This window comes from Aedes aegypti, chromosome 2, assembly GCF_002204515.2.
Source record: "Aedes aegypti strain LVP_AGWG chromosome 2, AaegL5.0 Primary Assembly, whole genome shotgun sequence".
NCBI classification, from domain to species: domain Eukaryota; kingdom Metazoa; phylum Arthropoda; class Insecta; order Diptera; family Culicidae; genus Aedes; species Aedes aegypti.
This window is the reverse complement of record NC_035108.1, coordinates 34,257,652-34,275,061: the sequence shown is the minus strand read 5'-3', so window position 1 is coordinate 34,275,061 and position 17,410 is coordinate 34,257,652. Positions and strand designations below refer to the sequence as shown.

General features: G+C 37.6%; 1 protein-coding gene across 2 annotated transcripts in view; it reads right to left on the bottom strand.

The window, feature by feature from the left end:
- LOC5565095 (calcium-binding mitochondrial carrier protein SCaMC-2) overlaps window positions 1–17,410 on the bottom strand; it is a 117,549-nt gene that overhangs the window by 66,328 nt on the left and 33,811 nt on the right. Inside the window, exons 2-3 of one of the 2 annotated variants that reach the window (XM_021840483.1) lie at window positions 11,208–11,449; window positions 11,034–11,145 (exon numbers count right to left, since the gene is read on the bottom strand). In XM_021840483.1, coding sequence (XP_021696175.1) covers window positions 11,034–11,145; window positions 11,208–11,449 — 354 coding nt within the window. The remainder of the gene's footprint in view (window positions 1–11,033; window positions 11,146–11,207; window positions 11,450–17,410) is intronic. The other variant, XM_001649399.2, reaches the window with a different exon arrangement.

The window sequence follows — 17,410 nt, the reverse complement described above, 5'->3', positions numbered from 1 at the left end:
GCCGAAGCGGAAGCAAATGGGGAAAAAACTTCCACATTTGCGACCATCTTCCGGCTTTTCGCTAGAAAAAATCACAGAAAACTCCCCATCTTACCAACGGCCAACTGTTAGCTGCCACGCGGGAGATGATTGACGGTTCCGTTTCCATCGATCCCCGCACAGCCGAAGGCCAACACATCGGCTACACACAGCATGAGTGCGACTTACACAGAATTTTCACTCAGCCAGCCAGTCCTGAATTGGTTGCCTCATTCTGTGTAGTTTTAACACATACGCTGCGTGGAGCAGGCTTAGCGTGTGTAGGAATCTGAAGAGATCGCTGAAGGCGATATTAGTGTGTTCCTGAACAAATCTTTGTAGTTTCATGTGATTTTCCTGATGCATCTATAAAACAATCAGAGACGCCTCGTAACCTCACTTGATACTTGTTCAACAAAACATAAAACTACAATTTCGTCAAATTTAGAACGTGAAGCAAACAGTAAATGATTAAAATATATTGGATATTGAAGCCCACCATTACACCGCGGAACATTATCTTTTATGCTGCAATATCATATCAATGTAAACTTTATGTGTTAAATAACCAGTGCTGAGAATGTTAATAGTAGTAGGCTAGAATTTCGCGAGAATCACGTGGCTTTCCCAGTACAGTAGTTCAAAAACGTGAATCTCATCAAGTAGCCTATGTTGGGTGCATGAATTTTCTAAATCGTTAGTGTCATTGAAGGCTCTAAATGCGGGAAATGCAGTGGGAAATAGAACATTTTTCTACAGTAATTTTGGGTTGCCCTTAGCAACGGGCGTTTTGCAATTTTCAAGGCTCTTTGCCTACAGCAGCGATAGGCGTAAGTTTCACTGGCTTCGCTGACTGCGATTGGATTTGTTTGGCTACTGTAGAATGAATTTCAGTTTTTTTCCCAACCCTGTAAACAACACTTATCATTATCAATAAGGTTCATATGCTCAAGATACTCAAAAGATATTTTTAGATGCTTTAGGAAAGTATCTTGTCATATGAAAGAATTAAAGAATCTTGTATGGAGACTACAGCTATGTTGAAAAATACGATTGAATCGAAATTTAATCCTGCAATTCAAATTGAACTACATCCTACATAAAACATCAAGTTCTATTTTACTTGCTTGGTGGATTAGATGGAAAAAAAAGTTAGATAAATCATAGTTCAAATAGTTATACTCAAAATTGTGACGTGCTGCAACATTTCTGAGAGCGGCATCATATTCAACAAGCCCAAAATTAGTAGCACATTATTTGATCTTTTAAAACTGTCATTTTTGTTAAGCTGTGTTATTTTTATTTTTTTGATGTTGGACTACGTCTTTGTTTTTGCATCTCAATATGTCCAGATTGTAGGGTTTCAATGCTAGTAATGGACCCCTCAGTAGCTGAAATTCATCATCGACGCTTTTACGTAATAATATCTCAGACGGATATACGTTATATGGCGTCTAACAACAAGTTCAATGTCTTTACTTCATAGTACGCCTATGAAACATACAAAATCATTCGGTTTTTCCGAAATATACATTTGGAAAACTGTTGTCCGAATACCCTCCCGGGGTCCATAATAGGCATGTTTACAAATTTGACGTTTCCAATTATGGACCCTCCATTTGATTTCCATGTAATCCGGCTCGCTGCCGTCGTGCCTATTATGGATCCTCTTGTGTGGTTTCATTTACAAAACTGTCCATAGAGGGTCTTGTTTCCCGGACTCGGAAAAATCTCGGGATTCGGGATTTTATTTTAAAAAATCCCGGGATTTCCCTGGATCCTGAGACAAAAATCAAATGCTTCCAAAACGACTATAGAACGACCAGAGCGGGTATTGAAGCTTTGTTTAGTCTTATAGAGCAGTTTCACAATACCCGAACCTGTTTTTGAAGGTTTAGTTGAATTATAATAGACAAAAACAATGCTGTCTTAGGTTTCATTCATCAATATTTCACCTATCTGCAGTTGAAGTATACGGGCATTTATTATAGTTAATTTAGTAGTATAAAGTATAGTATAGGTGATACCAATCACTCTTAAATTTTACCGTTTATTTTAAAATCTACTCTCATAATTATGCAACTTATTTACATTGTTGTGACAAATGGAATCTTCATGCTTTTAAATTGTTGGCATGACAAACACAGGCGTATTCGTCCTGTAAAATTGTAAGGTACACCGGGCAAACTAAAACGGGTACGGACAGATAAAATGGCATTCATACAATTTTAATATGATGAATAATTCAAGCACCAAAGAATTTATTGACAAATGGAACAAACCGTAGAGTAACCTGCTATAGTTTGTTGGACAATACGCAACTAACATTAAATGGCCTTAAATGCAATAAGTCGGCATCCACAAATTACGTAACGCTCTAGGGGGAGGGGGAAGTAGGCTCAAGGGTTACGGCTCATAAAAAAAATTTCATACAAAAAGCGTTACGGTGGGGGAGGGGGGAGGTGATCAAAAAAAATCTAATTTTAGCGTTACGTAATAAATGGATGCTGCCTAACTAAAATACATTCCTGTATCAACAGTCACCGGAAAAACATGTAGCTTGTTCTGTGCCATTATTTGAAAATAGTACAACAGTATTTTCTAGTTCAACATGCAATTTCGGGAAATCCCAGGATTTTCGAAAATATCCCGTGATTTGGGATTTTTGTCACGGGATTCCCGGGACAAGACCCTCTACGCATAAATACAAATCTCGATTACTTTTTCAAATCGACATAAGTAACTTTCATACGGTTTTGAGAAAATTAATTCAGAAGAATCACAACCTGTCTTCTAAAACTGTTTTAATATGAATCACCTTTTATACATTTTTTCGATTTGTACATTTCTTAAATTTTGCATACAATGAGCTCGCGTTCAAAAACTATGGAGTTCCTATTATTTCACACAAAAAATTTATGACAAAATGATAAGCCGTTTTATTCAGTTACATGCGACGTTTTTCTACCAGTGTAAAATCGACTCAAGTAGGGTTTTGTTTTAATTCGTGGTTAAGTCACTTTGTTTCTCCATACAGCGGGGCGGCGAAAGTAGTGGTTAGGTTGCGAAAGTTGAAAATCTTACTTTCGTCGTTTTGTAAATCCGGAAATTAAACGTTCTAAAAGTGAAAAGTTGAGTTGGTTGCTTAACACGTAGGATCGATAAAGTAAGTTTTTATACTTTTTTGACTTGAGTCCAAATATTTTGCCTGAAACTGCTGACTAACAATGCAATCAAAGTTCCCCCGGTAGATTTTCATAGAAATAAGGTTGCTTTGAGTGTAAATTTTATGTTTTTCTGTAGGGGGTCCATAATACGCAAAGGGTCCATAATCGGCATCGACTCCCTATCTACGAACATCAAGTTCTTCAAAACACCATCGGCTGATTCAGCCATAATAGATAATATTGCTTAAGTGTGCATATTTTGTTTTTGCTAAAGCACAAACAAATCTATTGGAGGAAAAAGTAGATTTCAGGTTTGGAAAATACCATGGGAGGAAATTACTGAAGAAAAAAATGGAATAAGCTAGTAGGAATCCCTCGATCATCAAGAATGTAAACAATGTCTTACTGCACTGCCCATAAATGCATGTCAGTCCCATGTTTGCTGGGTTTCCTATGTACATGGGACAACTATGCGTTTATGGGCAGTGCAGGGAGAAAATAAAAAAAATAGACTCTGAAGACCTTCCATTAAAAATAGACTTCTTAGAGATTTGCATTAAAATAGTGACCATGTCTCTAAAAAAGAGATCTGCCACCTGCCCTGCAAAACATTCACTATTATGAAACAAATTCTAAATTTAAGCTGAATTGACTTGCTAATGATTAGTACTAGATGACCCAAAATTGAGGGATTTGTGTGATTAGAAATTAGATCATTACCATTGAGCTCCGGGTGGTGCTAACAATCTACATTGTAGAATACTGATAAGCAAAAGTAGAGTAATATGGCGCAAAATGCACCCCTGCGGCCAGCGTATTCGTTTCCAGTATAAACCAAGTTTCCTTTAAATTGAGGTATGCAATGTGTCTCACACCAACGACGCGTATTATATCGCTATCCCCTATATAACCACAACACACCAACAAACACTGTTGGGTTGGCAACGATCGCCTCAACGAATCGCTACCCAGAATTGGCACAAGCTAACCCAGATTAGGCTGGGCCGAGGAATGTGCTGAAGCTTTTGGGCAAAGTTCGTATTCCGCGATACCATGACCCGGTATTTTGTTTGTGCGCGATGGTAATAGGGGTGCATTGCCCCACTTACATCTTCTTGATTTTCAAGCATGAATGTCCAATCAAACTGAGATTGGATAAACAAACTTGTTAGTGCCCTTTGATCGCGCGTGCGCTAGAACGGAAACTCGTAGTCATCGTCAAGTGGGTGTGTTACTTAGATAACGGAAACGTACTCCGCGCTATCGATCTTTGAACCCCCGTTTGGACTAACGAGCCTATGCGAAATTGATCCGAGAAATGAACATACAGCGCACTACTGCTGTGTTGGTAAACAAAGTCCGGAGGCATTCGTCTATCTCTGTATAGATGCGTACTTTGTAGGGATGAGAGCAAACATAGCTGCGAGCTGATGTAATTGAGATTGTTGATTACAAACGAAACAGCTGCGTGGAAAGTTTCGTTCTAATTTTTCCGTATTTTCAAACTACGTGGCGTTGAAATTCCAATATTGACAGAAGTTGTCCTGGTGGTGTATAACATAAACAAAATAATTAATTAATTAGCACACAGGATTTCAAGATCACACTTCTGTGCCAATCGTTTCGCAAACTATTTAGCGGTGATTTTGATTTTGAACGGTAACGTTGATGTTGTTAACAAAGAAATAATAACATCATGGAAAACAATGTTTTGAGGATGAAAACAAAAATAGAGCGTTATTAGGAATATGATAAAAAACTAGATTGGTCAAAGACCAAAATATATGATATTTAATATTTTGATGAATACGGGTATTCACCGTAACAAACAGCAATAAACTTTTGACAATAATATCGTATTTTTTTAAGGTCAACAACAACAATCGGGGCCTCCCTTATCCGAGTGGTTAGAGTCCACGGCTGGAAAGCAAAGCCATGCTGAAGGTGTCTGGGTTCGATTCCCGGTCGGTCCAGGACCTTTTCGTAATGGAAATTTCCTTGACTTCCCAGGGCATAGAGTATCATTGTACTTGCCACACGATATACGAATGCAAAAATGGCAAGTTTAGCAAAGAAAGCTCTCAGTTAATAACTGTGAAAGTGCTCATAAGAACACTAAGCTGAGAAGCAGGTTCTATCCTAGACTCCTAGTGAGGACGTAATGCCAAAAAGAAGAAGAAGTAGGCTCCAATCTGATGGAATACTTAAGTAGTACAGATCTTGCATTACTTAACATAGGCAATCGTATCTAATAGAGAAGAAGTGTTAGACATAACGCTCTGCTCGAACAGAATCAGTCACGAGTTAACGAATTGGCATGTATCAGACGAGTAATCATTATTTGGTCATAGCTACATCTTCTTTGAGCATTCAAATATAACTGCGCAGACTTTGCTTTTTAGGAATCCCCGGTCAACAAACTGGGAACTCTACACTGAATTGGTTGCGACCAAATTTCATGGATACTCTGCGTCCATTGAAAATTCAAGTGATTTGGATGATGCCGTTGATTCTACAACATCCTACATTTTGGAAGCTTTTGAAGAAGCATGTCCTCTGCGGTCTGTAAAGACTACAAGAGGGACCCCATGGTGGAATTCCGATCTGACTAGACTCAGGAAACAATGTAGAAGTTGGAACAGACGCCGTTCAGCTAGGTCAGAGTCACTCAAGTCGGCTCGCAAGGCTTACAAAAAGCCTCTTTGTTCTGCTGAATAATCCGGTTGGAAAAACTTTTGTACAAATGTTTCCAGTTTGAGTAAAGTCAGTCGGCTGAACAAAATCCTTGCAAAATCTAAGGATTTCCAAGTGAACGAAATTCGCTTACCTTATGGTGACTTTACTTCTTCTGATGAAGAAGTTTTAGAATGTTTATTCAATACACACTTCCCCGGATGTGTGGACATAGCATCTACGGATGAACCAAATGTCTTTTCATGTAGATACGAGTGTCTGGCCTCGGCTCGCAGTATCGTAACCACTGAATCGATTCAATGTTCACTTAATAGTTTTGCTCCATTAAAATCTTCAGGAGCGGATGGGATTTATCCTGTTCTGCTTCAAAAGGGATTTGAGTTTATCAAACATGTTTTGAAAATGCTACTTGTAAGCAGTTTTGCTACCGGGTATATTCCCAGATCCTGGCGTGATATTACTGTAAAGTTCATCCCGAAAGGAGGACCACTTTTGTGGAATCTCGTAGCAGATACGCTATTGAGGCAACTCAATAATAGCGGTTTTCCATATTGGCATATGGATGTCTTGCTGGTGGCAAAAGGGCGAAATGCGAACAATCCAATCAAAATTGGGCCATCTCCAAAGGATGTGCTTGACGACGATGTCTGGTGCGATGTCTCTACAACTCCCACAGCAGCGCTCGAGGCCCTTTTCGACGTTGCGCCACTATACATACATCTTAAACAAGAAGCACTTTCTGGCTCTTACCGTTTATGGGTACTGGATATACTGGAGAAAAATCCAGTGAATCGTAGTATATCTACACACATTTCGTTGTTTCCACTTTAGGTGAATTGGGACAAAATTGTCCTTGCTCCAAGTGATCTCACAATTGCTTGTCACTTTCCTTACAGGACATTTACCACACAATTCCCTTCACGGGAAGAGTGGACGTCTGGCTATTTGGAAAGAAGTATATCAAACAATATAGTATGTTACACTGATGCCTCCCTTCTTGAAGGAAGAGCTGGTGCAGGAGTATATTCTCGTGAGCTAAGGCTGAATCAGTTTTACTCACTTGGTAGAAACTGCACCGTTTTTCAGGCGGAAATATTTGCTCTTATGTGTAGAATGTAATCAGCACTTCTACAGCGCGTAATGGGTGAAGTCATATACTTCTGTTCAGATAGTCAGGCTGCTATAAAAGCTCTTGCTTCGACCAACTCAAGGTCGAAGCTTGTTATCGCATGTCGAACCCAAATTGAGGAACTGAATTCAGTCAACTCTGTAAACCTTGTATGGGTACCTGGCCATTCGTCCATCGCTGGAAATGAATTGGCTGATGAGTTAGCTCGCGATGGAGAATCGCATGACTTTATTGGCCCTGAGCCTGCTATTCCAGTTTCGGTGAAACTTCAGATAAATTCTTGGGCGGCAACTCAGCACAAGCAATATTGGAATAGTTTGGAGTCGTGTCGTCAAACAAAATTGTACATTACTGAGCCATCTCCAAGGGTGGCGAAGTATTTACCAAATCTGTCAAAGCAGAATTGCAGTCTATTGGTCAGAGGCCACTGCCGGCTCAACTGTCACATGGCAAATATTCAGCGTGCTGACTCATTTGTGTGTGATAGTTGTGACTCCGATTATGGAGCTTCGTATCACCTGATATGTAACTGTCCAATTTTTGCACAAATGCGATTCCAATTACTTGGTAAACACTTATTAAGTGAATTCAGAAGCCTGAATCTTCAGGACATTCTGCTATTCTTAACCTGCTGTGGTAATGAGCTATAGCTTTGATGATGGGGGCCAAGATATTCTATCCCCAGGGTGTTTTTCGACCTCTATTAAAGCAGAGATACTTTTAGATCATTGGGCCCACCAGGTTCCAGAGATTTTTATAAAATCCTGAACGACATTTCCACAAAGTCTTCGAAAGATTTCTCATAGAATCTTGGGATAGACTCAGCATATTGTTTTACAAAAAACAGAAATAGTACAGAATCCAAGAAGCTATTCCTACAAACTTGTTTAAGGGATCTTTACATAATCTTGACAAGGATACTAAGCAAAAATTGTCTTTTATCAATTATGCCAGAAACAACATTTTTTAACTTACTGGTATTTGTTCTGTTTCACGAAATGTTTGGAATAGCTAATGTCTTAAATACATAGATATATTTGGGCCAGCCGCTAGGTTGGACATGGGTCATGGGTTGGGATTGTATCAAGGTAATTTTCTCACTTGATGTTCAATCATATTCCCTGGTTCACATTTCTTTTGAATAGATATCGCATAAATCTGAATAATTCAGAAGATGTAGTTTTATGTTCCAATTCTTGAAGACAATTTTAGTGAAGCTCATGGAAAACCCTATGCAGATTAGTCTAATTCGTTAGAATTCAGGAAATTTCAGTGAAAAACTGTCTTAATCGTGAAAATTAAATAGATACTTATAGTGAGACATGATTGGCGTATTACGTTTCGGGTGAACGGATCATAAATTAAATTTTAAAGGAGAATTTTTTAGGTGTTTTGCATTAAAAATCATTTGGGCATTTTTTTTTGTGAACAGCTTCGAAAAACATTTCTACAAACAATCACAAATAATTTCTCTGGTGGGGAAATCAAATACAACGCAAATTATTGATTTCGCGATAAAAGTCGTTTCAAATTTCCTACAGAAGTTTTTCCAGAATATTTTCTAGAAGATCCATCAATGTTTCTTTTTAGAAACGATTTGTGTACTGTGTAGGTATTATATTATAATGTATTGTATCGTGCCAGGAATTTCTCCTGGAATTCTGACAAAAAAATCAATACTATCAAACAACATCGTAAAAAAAAGCCTTTTCACCTACAATATTTTCGCAATGGTTCAAACTACTGACATTATTTCATTCTACTATTGACGATGATAATTGATCATTCTACTATGTATTTAGTAGACAAATGCAGTGATACCAAAAATCAATATTCCAGTGATTGAAAAGTTCATTTAAGAGACATAATACGGAAGATTATTGGTTGAGAAGTTGTACGACTTTTAGACATCATGAGCGTGAATAACGGCTGAATGAAAATCTCAAGCGTTATCGTGATAGGGTGCTATAGGATTGGTATTTGTGAAGAACTGGATATTCAATCCAGGACTGGAAGAACATCATACGTGAACACTATTTTCTGTCACTACAACCTAAATTTCACGACTTTTGTCAAGTCCTGCATATTTCATTATTAGCTATAAGTTAACTCTCGCGGAACATTACTAAAGGACCTATGTACAAATGAGAGATTCTCTCCTCTCTCGTTCTCTTTTGATTATAACCGTGGAATACTAAAGATTTTGGGAAGTTTTTCACTATAGATCGAAAGTCAATTTCCTTGACTAGCGTTTCATACAAAAAAAGCAACAGAAGAGATTAATGTGACTCAGTTATTAATGAAAGAGAAAGTAAACAAAGAGAGCCTCTCAATGTTAGATAGGTCCTTTAGTAATGTTACGCGAGAACTTATGAATTATGTATTTTGATTCGTGTTCTGTTGTAAATTATTAACTGGACAGATGCATGCCTACAGAATGGTGCACACAGTTGAATTACTTTTCTACGGAACTAGAGCTACTACTTCACACGCAATCTACAGCATTTCTGGGATGGATGACACAAAAGTTATTATTTATTCTACCAGGTTTCAAAGTACTAATTGGTAGACTAGTCACTATTCACGCACAACATCTAGATCTATTAAGGGTTATAATAACGGGGTTCACGCTGTATCACTCATAATTATCGTAATATAGAGTAGGGGGTATGGTAGGACTATATTAGCTAACGATTAACGAACTCATCATGTGCAATAATTCGAGATTTATCTCGGTGAATAGGTAAACGAAAACTGCACCCATCCATCCGCACGGACTGCGAAATCAATTGATTGTGCTAATTTTTTTCGAGCGTTCCAAGAGCTACTGCTGGTGGCAAATGATCTGGTACAGGATTGATTCCATCATACGATTCGATTTACGAAATTGCATTTTGGGGATAGTGGGGAAGGATGAGCGTGAAACAAGCGAGGCGATCGATGGTTCTCTGAGTCGATGTAGGGGTTAAATTTTATGTAAGGTGTGGTTGAAAAGGCAGTTTTTTAATTTTGAACATTTTTTGGGCCGAAAGGTTTTTGATTCCAAAATTAGTACCAAAAGATTATCATGATGTATGTGTTCATGACAATCTTCATGGTAGAAGAAATTTTGAATCCTGCCAGGATGTTTGCGATGAAACAATGAGAAGGTGATAGGTGCGTCTTGCTTAGAATTTCTTAAAGATTACAACGAAAGCTATCTAGCAGAGCGGTTTAGGTCTGCCTTATGCAACTAAATCGTTTTGGATATAGAAATAAAATGTCCGCAAGCAATCATCGGAACTTGCACAAACCCAAGGACGAAACTAAAGTGAAACGAAACGTGTTGCATACTTCTCTTTTACATTAGCGCACCAACGATGAAACACAAGGGGCAGGTAATTTTGAAAAATACAAAGCCTTTTTCCACTGTACCTTACCATCCACCAGCAGGTGCGAATTGTTGCATTTGTGTACACCGGCTAGGGTGGAAGACGGCGAACCCGAGTTCAGCAAGCTAGGGGTCAGAATCAGCTCAGTAACATGTTCGATCGCTTGCTCGAGATCGATCAGACTAAGCAGGGAAAGGTCGGGATTGTCGTCGAGTGTGGCCGTCCCCCGGATCCGGTCGTCAGCCACCGCCGAAGTTATTGACGGAACGTTGTTATTAGTAATGGAAGGAGGATTTGTGTTAGTGAAGGGAGGGATCGTGCTGGTACCTAGTTCAGATCGACTCCCGCGGAAGGTCCCAGGAATGGCGCTCGCAAGTGGTGGGATGTCAGTGGAAGGCAAGGGATACGTTGGAGGCATTTCCCGACCTATCATCCTCAGATATGCTTGATTATATTTCAGATTCTTCACAGACACAGAAGGGTTCCGGGATTTGAGATTTGAGCGATTTGTTTTTTGGTTGGTTTGAGAGTAGGAGAAACGAAAAAGAGAAAGTAGAGAACGAAAGTTAAGGGAATATTGTTGTTGTTCGAATGGATTCCTAGGAAATTTGTAACTGCTAGACGAAGATTATTATGATAGGGTTGGATACTTACGGTTGAATGCCTCCAGTACTTGACGAGTTCATGAAGATCCGAAGACGGCGCTAACAGCAGAAAATCTCGCCACTCGTCATAATCAATGTTTAAACTTCCATCTTTATCCATCCTAAAAATAAAGTAAAGCATTATTCATCAATATTCTTAAATAATATATCACAAAATAATCACCTTTTAAGTAACTTCGCTGCTTCCTGGTTATCGATTTCGACACCCAGCTCCTTGAAAGCCAATATCAGCTCGTCCAGATCCACCTTGCCGTCCTTGTTCTTGTCCAGGTGCGTAAACTGTAGCCGCAGATTTTTTTCGTGCTCCCGCACATAATGAATAAACTCGGCCAGGCCGACATCCCCGCTTTCCGTTTGATCCGATTGCTTAAGAAATCGCTGAAAAAATAACGAATGTCCGTATTCCTGTTGTTGTTGTTGATTGGACGCGACCGCGGACGAGGTGGTGGTGATGATGATGATATACAGATGCCATGTGTCCCAATGACCCAACCAATCGCAGCCAGGAATTTGAGAGACGGGGGCCCCCGATGATGATGGTGTAAGGTGTAGTTATTGAACACACATGTTAACACAGAGTAAGTGTATTGTTTTGCATTGGGCGTGCGTGTTATGATTATGGCAAATTATAAAAAGAAGAAAACAAAAGTAAAATTGAAAATGTTAGCAAATTATCATTTTAAGAAAATAGTTTACAGAAAATAATTTATGCTTTTCATCTCTTCTTCAGTGGCTAAATTATACGGAGTGGTGAATAGGACCATCGAGCTTTATTTGACTAGTGCTGCCTCCTACTTGTGAAATTTGGCCATAAGCTTGTACACAACTTATCAAGTAGGATTATTCATCCAATACACGCGTACTGTCTGTGCCTAGGTCAAGGTCTAAATGCAGAAATAATATTGGATTTAATGATCGAAATGGTACGAATTCTACCGATTTTCTTTTCCATTCGACCAAATCTAATAATAGACAATCCTATCACTTTCATTTCTCGGTTGCAATCGATCCAGCTCAATCAAAACAATTCTACCTAATGAAAACAAACTTTATTTAGATCGTATGCATCCAGAGCTCCCACACCCCTTTGAAAATAAGAATGACTCGTGCAGAGAGGCAGGCACATGTTTTTCATCCCAATTCCCGCAGAGTAAAACGAAATTTTAAAAGATACGCAATCAAAGTGGACGATCGAAACAACCTCAAGGTGAAAACGGTGGCGGCCGGCTGCCGGTGACCATTTTTTCGATAAGAGAAACACGGACACAGGCTCAACACTATAGGCGAAGAGGGTGGAAAAAAATCTTGTTTACACCAAACTAATGAACGCGACTTGATTCGCGTCTCACGAATTGAGAGATGGGGATATGAACAAGCACTTTTGTTGCGAAATTGAGGAATTTTGTTATTTTTCGGTTGGGTATGAACCGACATGTGGCACTGCAAACCTAGTTACACTTGGAGCGTAACGAGTCCTTACTGATTGATGTAGGGTACAGTTTGTTGGCAGAGAGGGTACTGCACGAATTCCTGAGTACAAGCTATTCATGAGTAACATTGTAACGATAGGAAACTATGAAAAACTGCTCACAAACTAAATTTAATTTACAGATTACGTTGAACTTCATTACAACCTTATCAAATGAATGGAGATCGACATTAAAATAATTCTGATTGCAAAATTTCTTGGATTAAATTATTATTGAACAAAATATACGAACGCTTATTAAGCATACCATTTGTAGGGAATATTAAGAAAATGATGTATTCTTTTCAATGGTTTATTCAATAATGGTCTTAGTCACGGTGTACTACATTAAGAAGGTGATATATTTCGAAATTTGACAGCTACTTGACGACGTCATTCCTATCCACCTCGAACAAATTTGCGAAAAAAATAATCTAGTGGTCCGAAAGGTATATGGTACGATAGGAGTGACGTCACATGTTTACAATCAAACTTGATATTTACATCAGTGAAGAGCCTGCCTTGTTAATTTTTATGCCGTGGGTCTTAGTTTGTCAATTGTCATAGTCATAGCCTGCTTAATTAGAATCATTCACCATAGCCTACTACACCATTGGAAAAAATGTAGAGTTAGATCACTACCCACAGTTTAATTGTAGTGTCTCTTCGATACAAATGTAGATTTTCTTTAGCATGAAGATTTTGTCAGAAGTTCCTCAAGACATTACAATACGTATTACTGTATAGATTTACACTGATAGGCAAAATAAAGTGCCCACCTCACCAGTTTTCGAATTTCTCTCATTGATTTGGTTCAAATTAAAGTTAACACACTTAAATCTTTTTTGATATTTTATTTTTGATATTCTTTTAAAGTTGCACTTACGAAATTTTCATAAAAAAAGAATTTTACTCAAAGAAAAAGAAAATCAATTTGTATTGAAAAAAAATAGTGACAAAATAAAGTGCCCACTTCCTTCCTAGCCCCAGAAAAGATGATTTAAGAAAAATAAAAAGCAATTTAATAGTTAGTGTGTCCTCCTTTGGCCTTAACGACTTGCTGGAGGCGCTTCGGCATGTTTTTCACCAGGTTTTGTAGGTGTTATGCCCAAGTAACCATAAGCACTAATAATAAGCCCTTAATCAGCATCATAGATGCGTACATGCATTATAATAGCACCACAAATGCTTACACACCTTATAACAGCACTTCCGCTGCATAGAAACCCTTTTACAGCATCATTAATGCTTCTAAGCCTGATGCATACAGGCATTAAATAAGCACTATATTGGCTTTATATTCGAATACAGGGCATGTTTAAATGCCATCCAGAGTTTTGACAGATATACCACGTGCTTTGTGTTTGCATATAGTGGTAAGAGGGAGTCAAACATAAATCTTCTCACTACTACAATTGCAGGTTTTATGACGGGGAAAAGTGATGGTTTAAAGTGATCTTTCCAATACTATTCATCTTATGTGGCCGTAGGAGCAAAGGAGCAGGACAACAACTCAACAATACGGGTGTCGCAGGTTCGAGACGCAAAATAAGGAATTCATCATCATGAAACGAGGATCAAAATGTGACAATTGGAAGTCCTCAAAAGGATGAAAACTACCAAAACGAATATATGTCTGATACGGAGAAGTATTATCTGTATCATTTTATTACATTTTTTGCATACTATTAGAGGTTTCCGTTTTCATTCATTCATTTATTTACCTTGTGTACCAGTTGCTTGGCCGCATACGCGAAAGCTCTCTGGCTGCGTACGCGAAAGCACAAAATATTCGCCCTAAAAACCTGGCGAAAACATCTGACGTTTCTCACATGGTCTTATATCAGCATTAGTGGTGCAGAGAAGCACGGCTATATCTTGGCACTATAATGGCACGCTATTTCGCCTTTTCTGGCATTATAATAGCATTATATGCGTATATAAAACTGACATGCATCAAATGATTACCCTATATGCGCATATAATGCTGTTACCGTGCTGCATTATCATGCTTACTGGTTACTTGGGTGGTTCTAGTTCTTCCCAGGCGCGCTCCAAGGCCGCAACATAATTATTTTTGTTGGTAACACCAGTTTTGTCAACCCTGGCATCGAGAATCGCCCACAAATTCTCGATAGGGTTGGGGTCATATTGATCAATATTTTTGCAGGTTTGGAAAGAAAATATTATTAAGTTTTACTAAGAAGTAAACGCAAATTCAAAAGGGGGATGGTTCATCGCAGGGAAGGGATATTGTGAGAAAAGGGCTAAAAACAGCGAATTTTTGAAACTTTGGACGTTTATATCATTACGCTTTATAGGAGTTCTATAAAATTATACTTTCTTTGGTGACGATTTGCAACAGGGAAAAGGCTCCTATATTACGCATTGGTTAGTTGGAAATTTCACCACATGATGGCGCTAGCTAAAAACATAGTTTTCTGACTCCCCTAAGCGACTATGATGTTCTGTAACAAGATCTTACGATGGCTCTAAATTCTGTGGATTTGAAATATTGATGTCTTCGACAAAGTTGCACATAACTTTAAAGGGTATACACTACATATTTGCTTAATTCAACACTCTACAACTAGGGGGCGCTAGTGATCTACAAATATTTCAAACTCACATATCTCACGATGTAGAACAGCTAGAAAGTCGACGTTTTCGGCAAATTTGTTCATTATGTTTAGGACTAAGTGCTGCATGCTTTGTTAGTTCGGAATTTTATAACTAGGAGTGTTGGAGCAAGTATTGGAAATTTAAAATTTAAATATTGGCTAATATAGTTTTTATGGAAGGCTGTTGTTTTCGGTAAAGTTGTACTGTAAAGTTGAATTTTTTAAAACCATGTGTATCGAAATGCTGATGTCTGAGTTGTATGTATTGTCGACAAAATTAGCAACTTTGCTGAAGTAATCATTCTTCGAAATCCTAAGCATCTTGAGATATAGAACGTCATAAAAAAATATGTAAGCTCCATATAGTAACATTTTCTAAGCTAGCGCCATCATACGGTGAAATTCCAAATTAACCAATGTGAAATATGTTGGTCCTGTCCCTGACGCAAATCTTCTCGGAAGAAGTATAATTTTGTTGTTTCTGAGATACAAGCGTCCAAAGTTTCGAAAATTCGCTGTTTTTGGACCTTTTTCACACAGGGTGTACACTACACAGAAATAAAATTCCCTGAGCATTCCAGGTTTTAAAAATAATTTCAGGTCGAAGAAATACCTCAAAATATACGAATAGTCAATTTTAGATGACTGAAAACTTTTTTTTCCAAATGAAAGGTATCTTTTAAAATAAATTTATCTCACAATAAATTTTAAAGTATTTTCACTTCAATAAAAACAATTATCTGTTTTGTACTTACAACGTGTAAACATAGGGAAAAAATTGTGATTTTTATTAAATTACCACGAAAATCAACAATGTTTATCAATAGATCATCGACATGAATGCACCAACTGGTGTAAAATGTCACAAATAAATAAAAAAAAAACAATGTTTATCAAATGGTCTGAAAGTGTCTTTAATCATCAAAGTCAGATATGAAAAAATAGTCTATTAGATCTTAAGAAAAAATATCCTTTCCCTTAAAATGGGATTCAGGATTTCTGGAGAGCGTTTTGTAGTTTTTTAGGGAAATCCGGGCTGGTGGTATGACCTATTAGAAATAAGAACTTTGGACTCTTCTCCCTGGAAAAAAAACAAACGAGGAGGTAGCACAAGATGAGAGTCTGATTCATAAGTTGCGCAGACAAGTATAATTCTAATGCCCTTTTTGGAATTTCTCATGGCATTACGACAACTACAACAGCTCGATTTACTATAGATTTCTTTCAAATATTACTCCGCAGATCGCTTCAGGAATTTGTTTTAAGATTTGTCACGAATTTTCTAAGTAATTCTTCCATAAATTTTGTTTTACATACCTGCAATAAATCAATATGGATTTTTTCTTAGGATAATCACATCAGGAATCATCCATCCAAAAATCATTCCATTGATTTCCCTAGGACTTCCTCCCGTTTATAGCTTTCAAAATTCCTCAAAGAATGCCTCCAATTCCTTTTTTTAATATTTCTCAATGATGTTTTCAAATGATTTTTCATCCGGCGAAATATAAAGGAAATTTTTTAGATTGTTTTGAAGATAATAACAAAAAACTGCATATAATTTCGATCTCAGATGAAACTTGTGTGAGCTCTAAGTACGCCTTGATGAAAGGCCGGAAAGGACTCCTAAATGTATGATTTCTGTAGAAACTTCATGAGGAATTATACATCAAATTAATCGAGGAACTCTTGGAAAACTTTATAATGGATATCATCGAATAATGACTAAAGGATTTTTGGAGAAACTCCTCAATATTTGAAGAAATCCTTATGAAAATGTCTGGAATAAATGAGAAAATCGGCTTAGAAATTATTGTAAGATTTTGTGGAAAAACGTCGAAGCTTTGGAATAAACTTTTGTGGAAGCGTTGGAGTGCTCTACGATTTTTGGACCAAATTCTGAAAAAAATTCTCGAAGGTTTTTTGGAGTCTAAGAATTTAGCATCAGAAATCACTGCAAGCAGATTAAAAAAGTGGCTTTAGGGATACTTTTTATTAAAATAGAGACTTTAGAGACCATAACCAAAGCAAAAAAATTGCATTAACATAGTGATCAAGACTCTAAAAGAAAATTTGCTTACCTGAGAAATGTACTATTTTTCGTGCCTTTTGTAATTTTTGCTCTTTTCCTACAAAATTTATTATTTTTGTATAAAAGGCAAAAAATATTTTCGTAATTTTTTTTTAATCTTTTCTGCTTATCAGCTGCTTATGAACGACACCCAATTGGAACTGTACTTGCCATAACCAATTTTGCAATCTTAAGATTCCTTATCG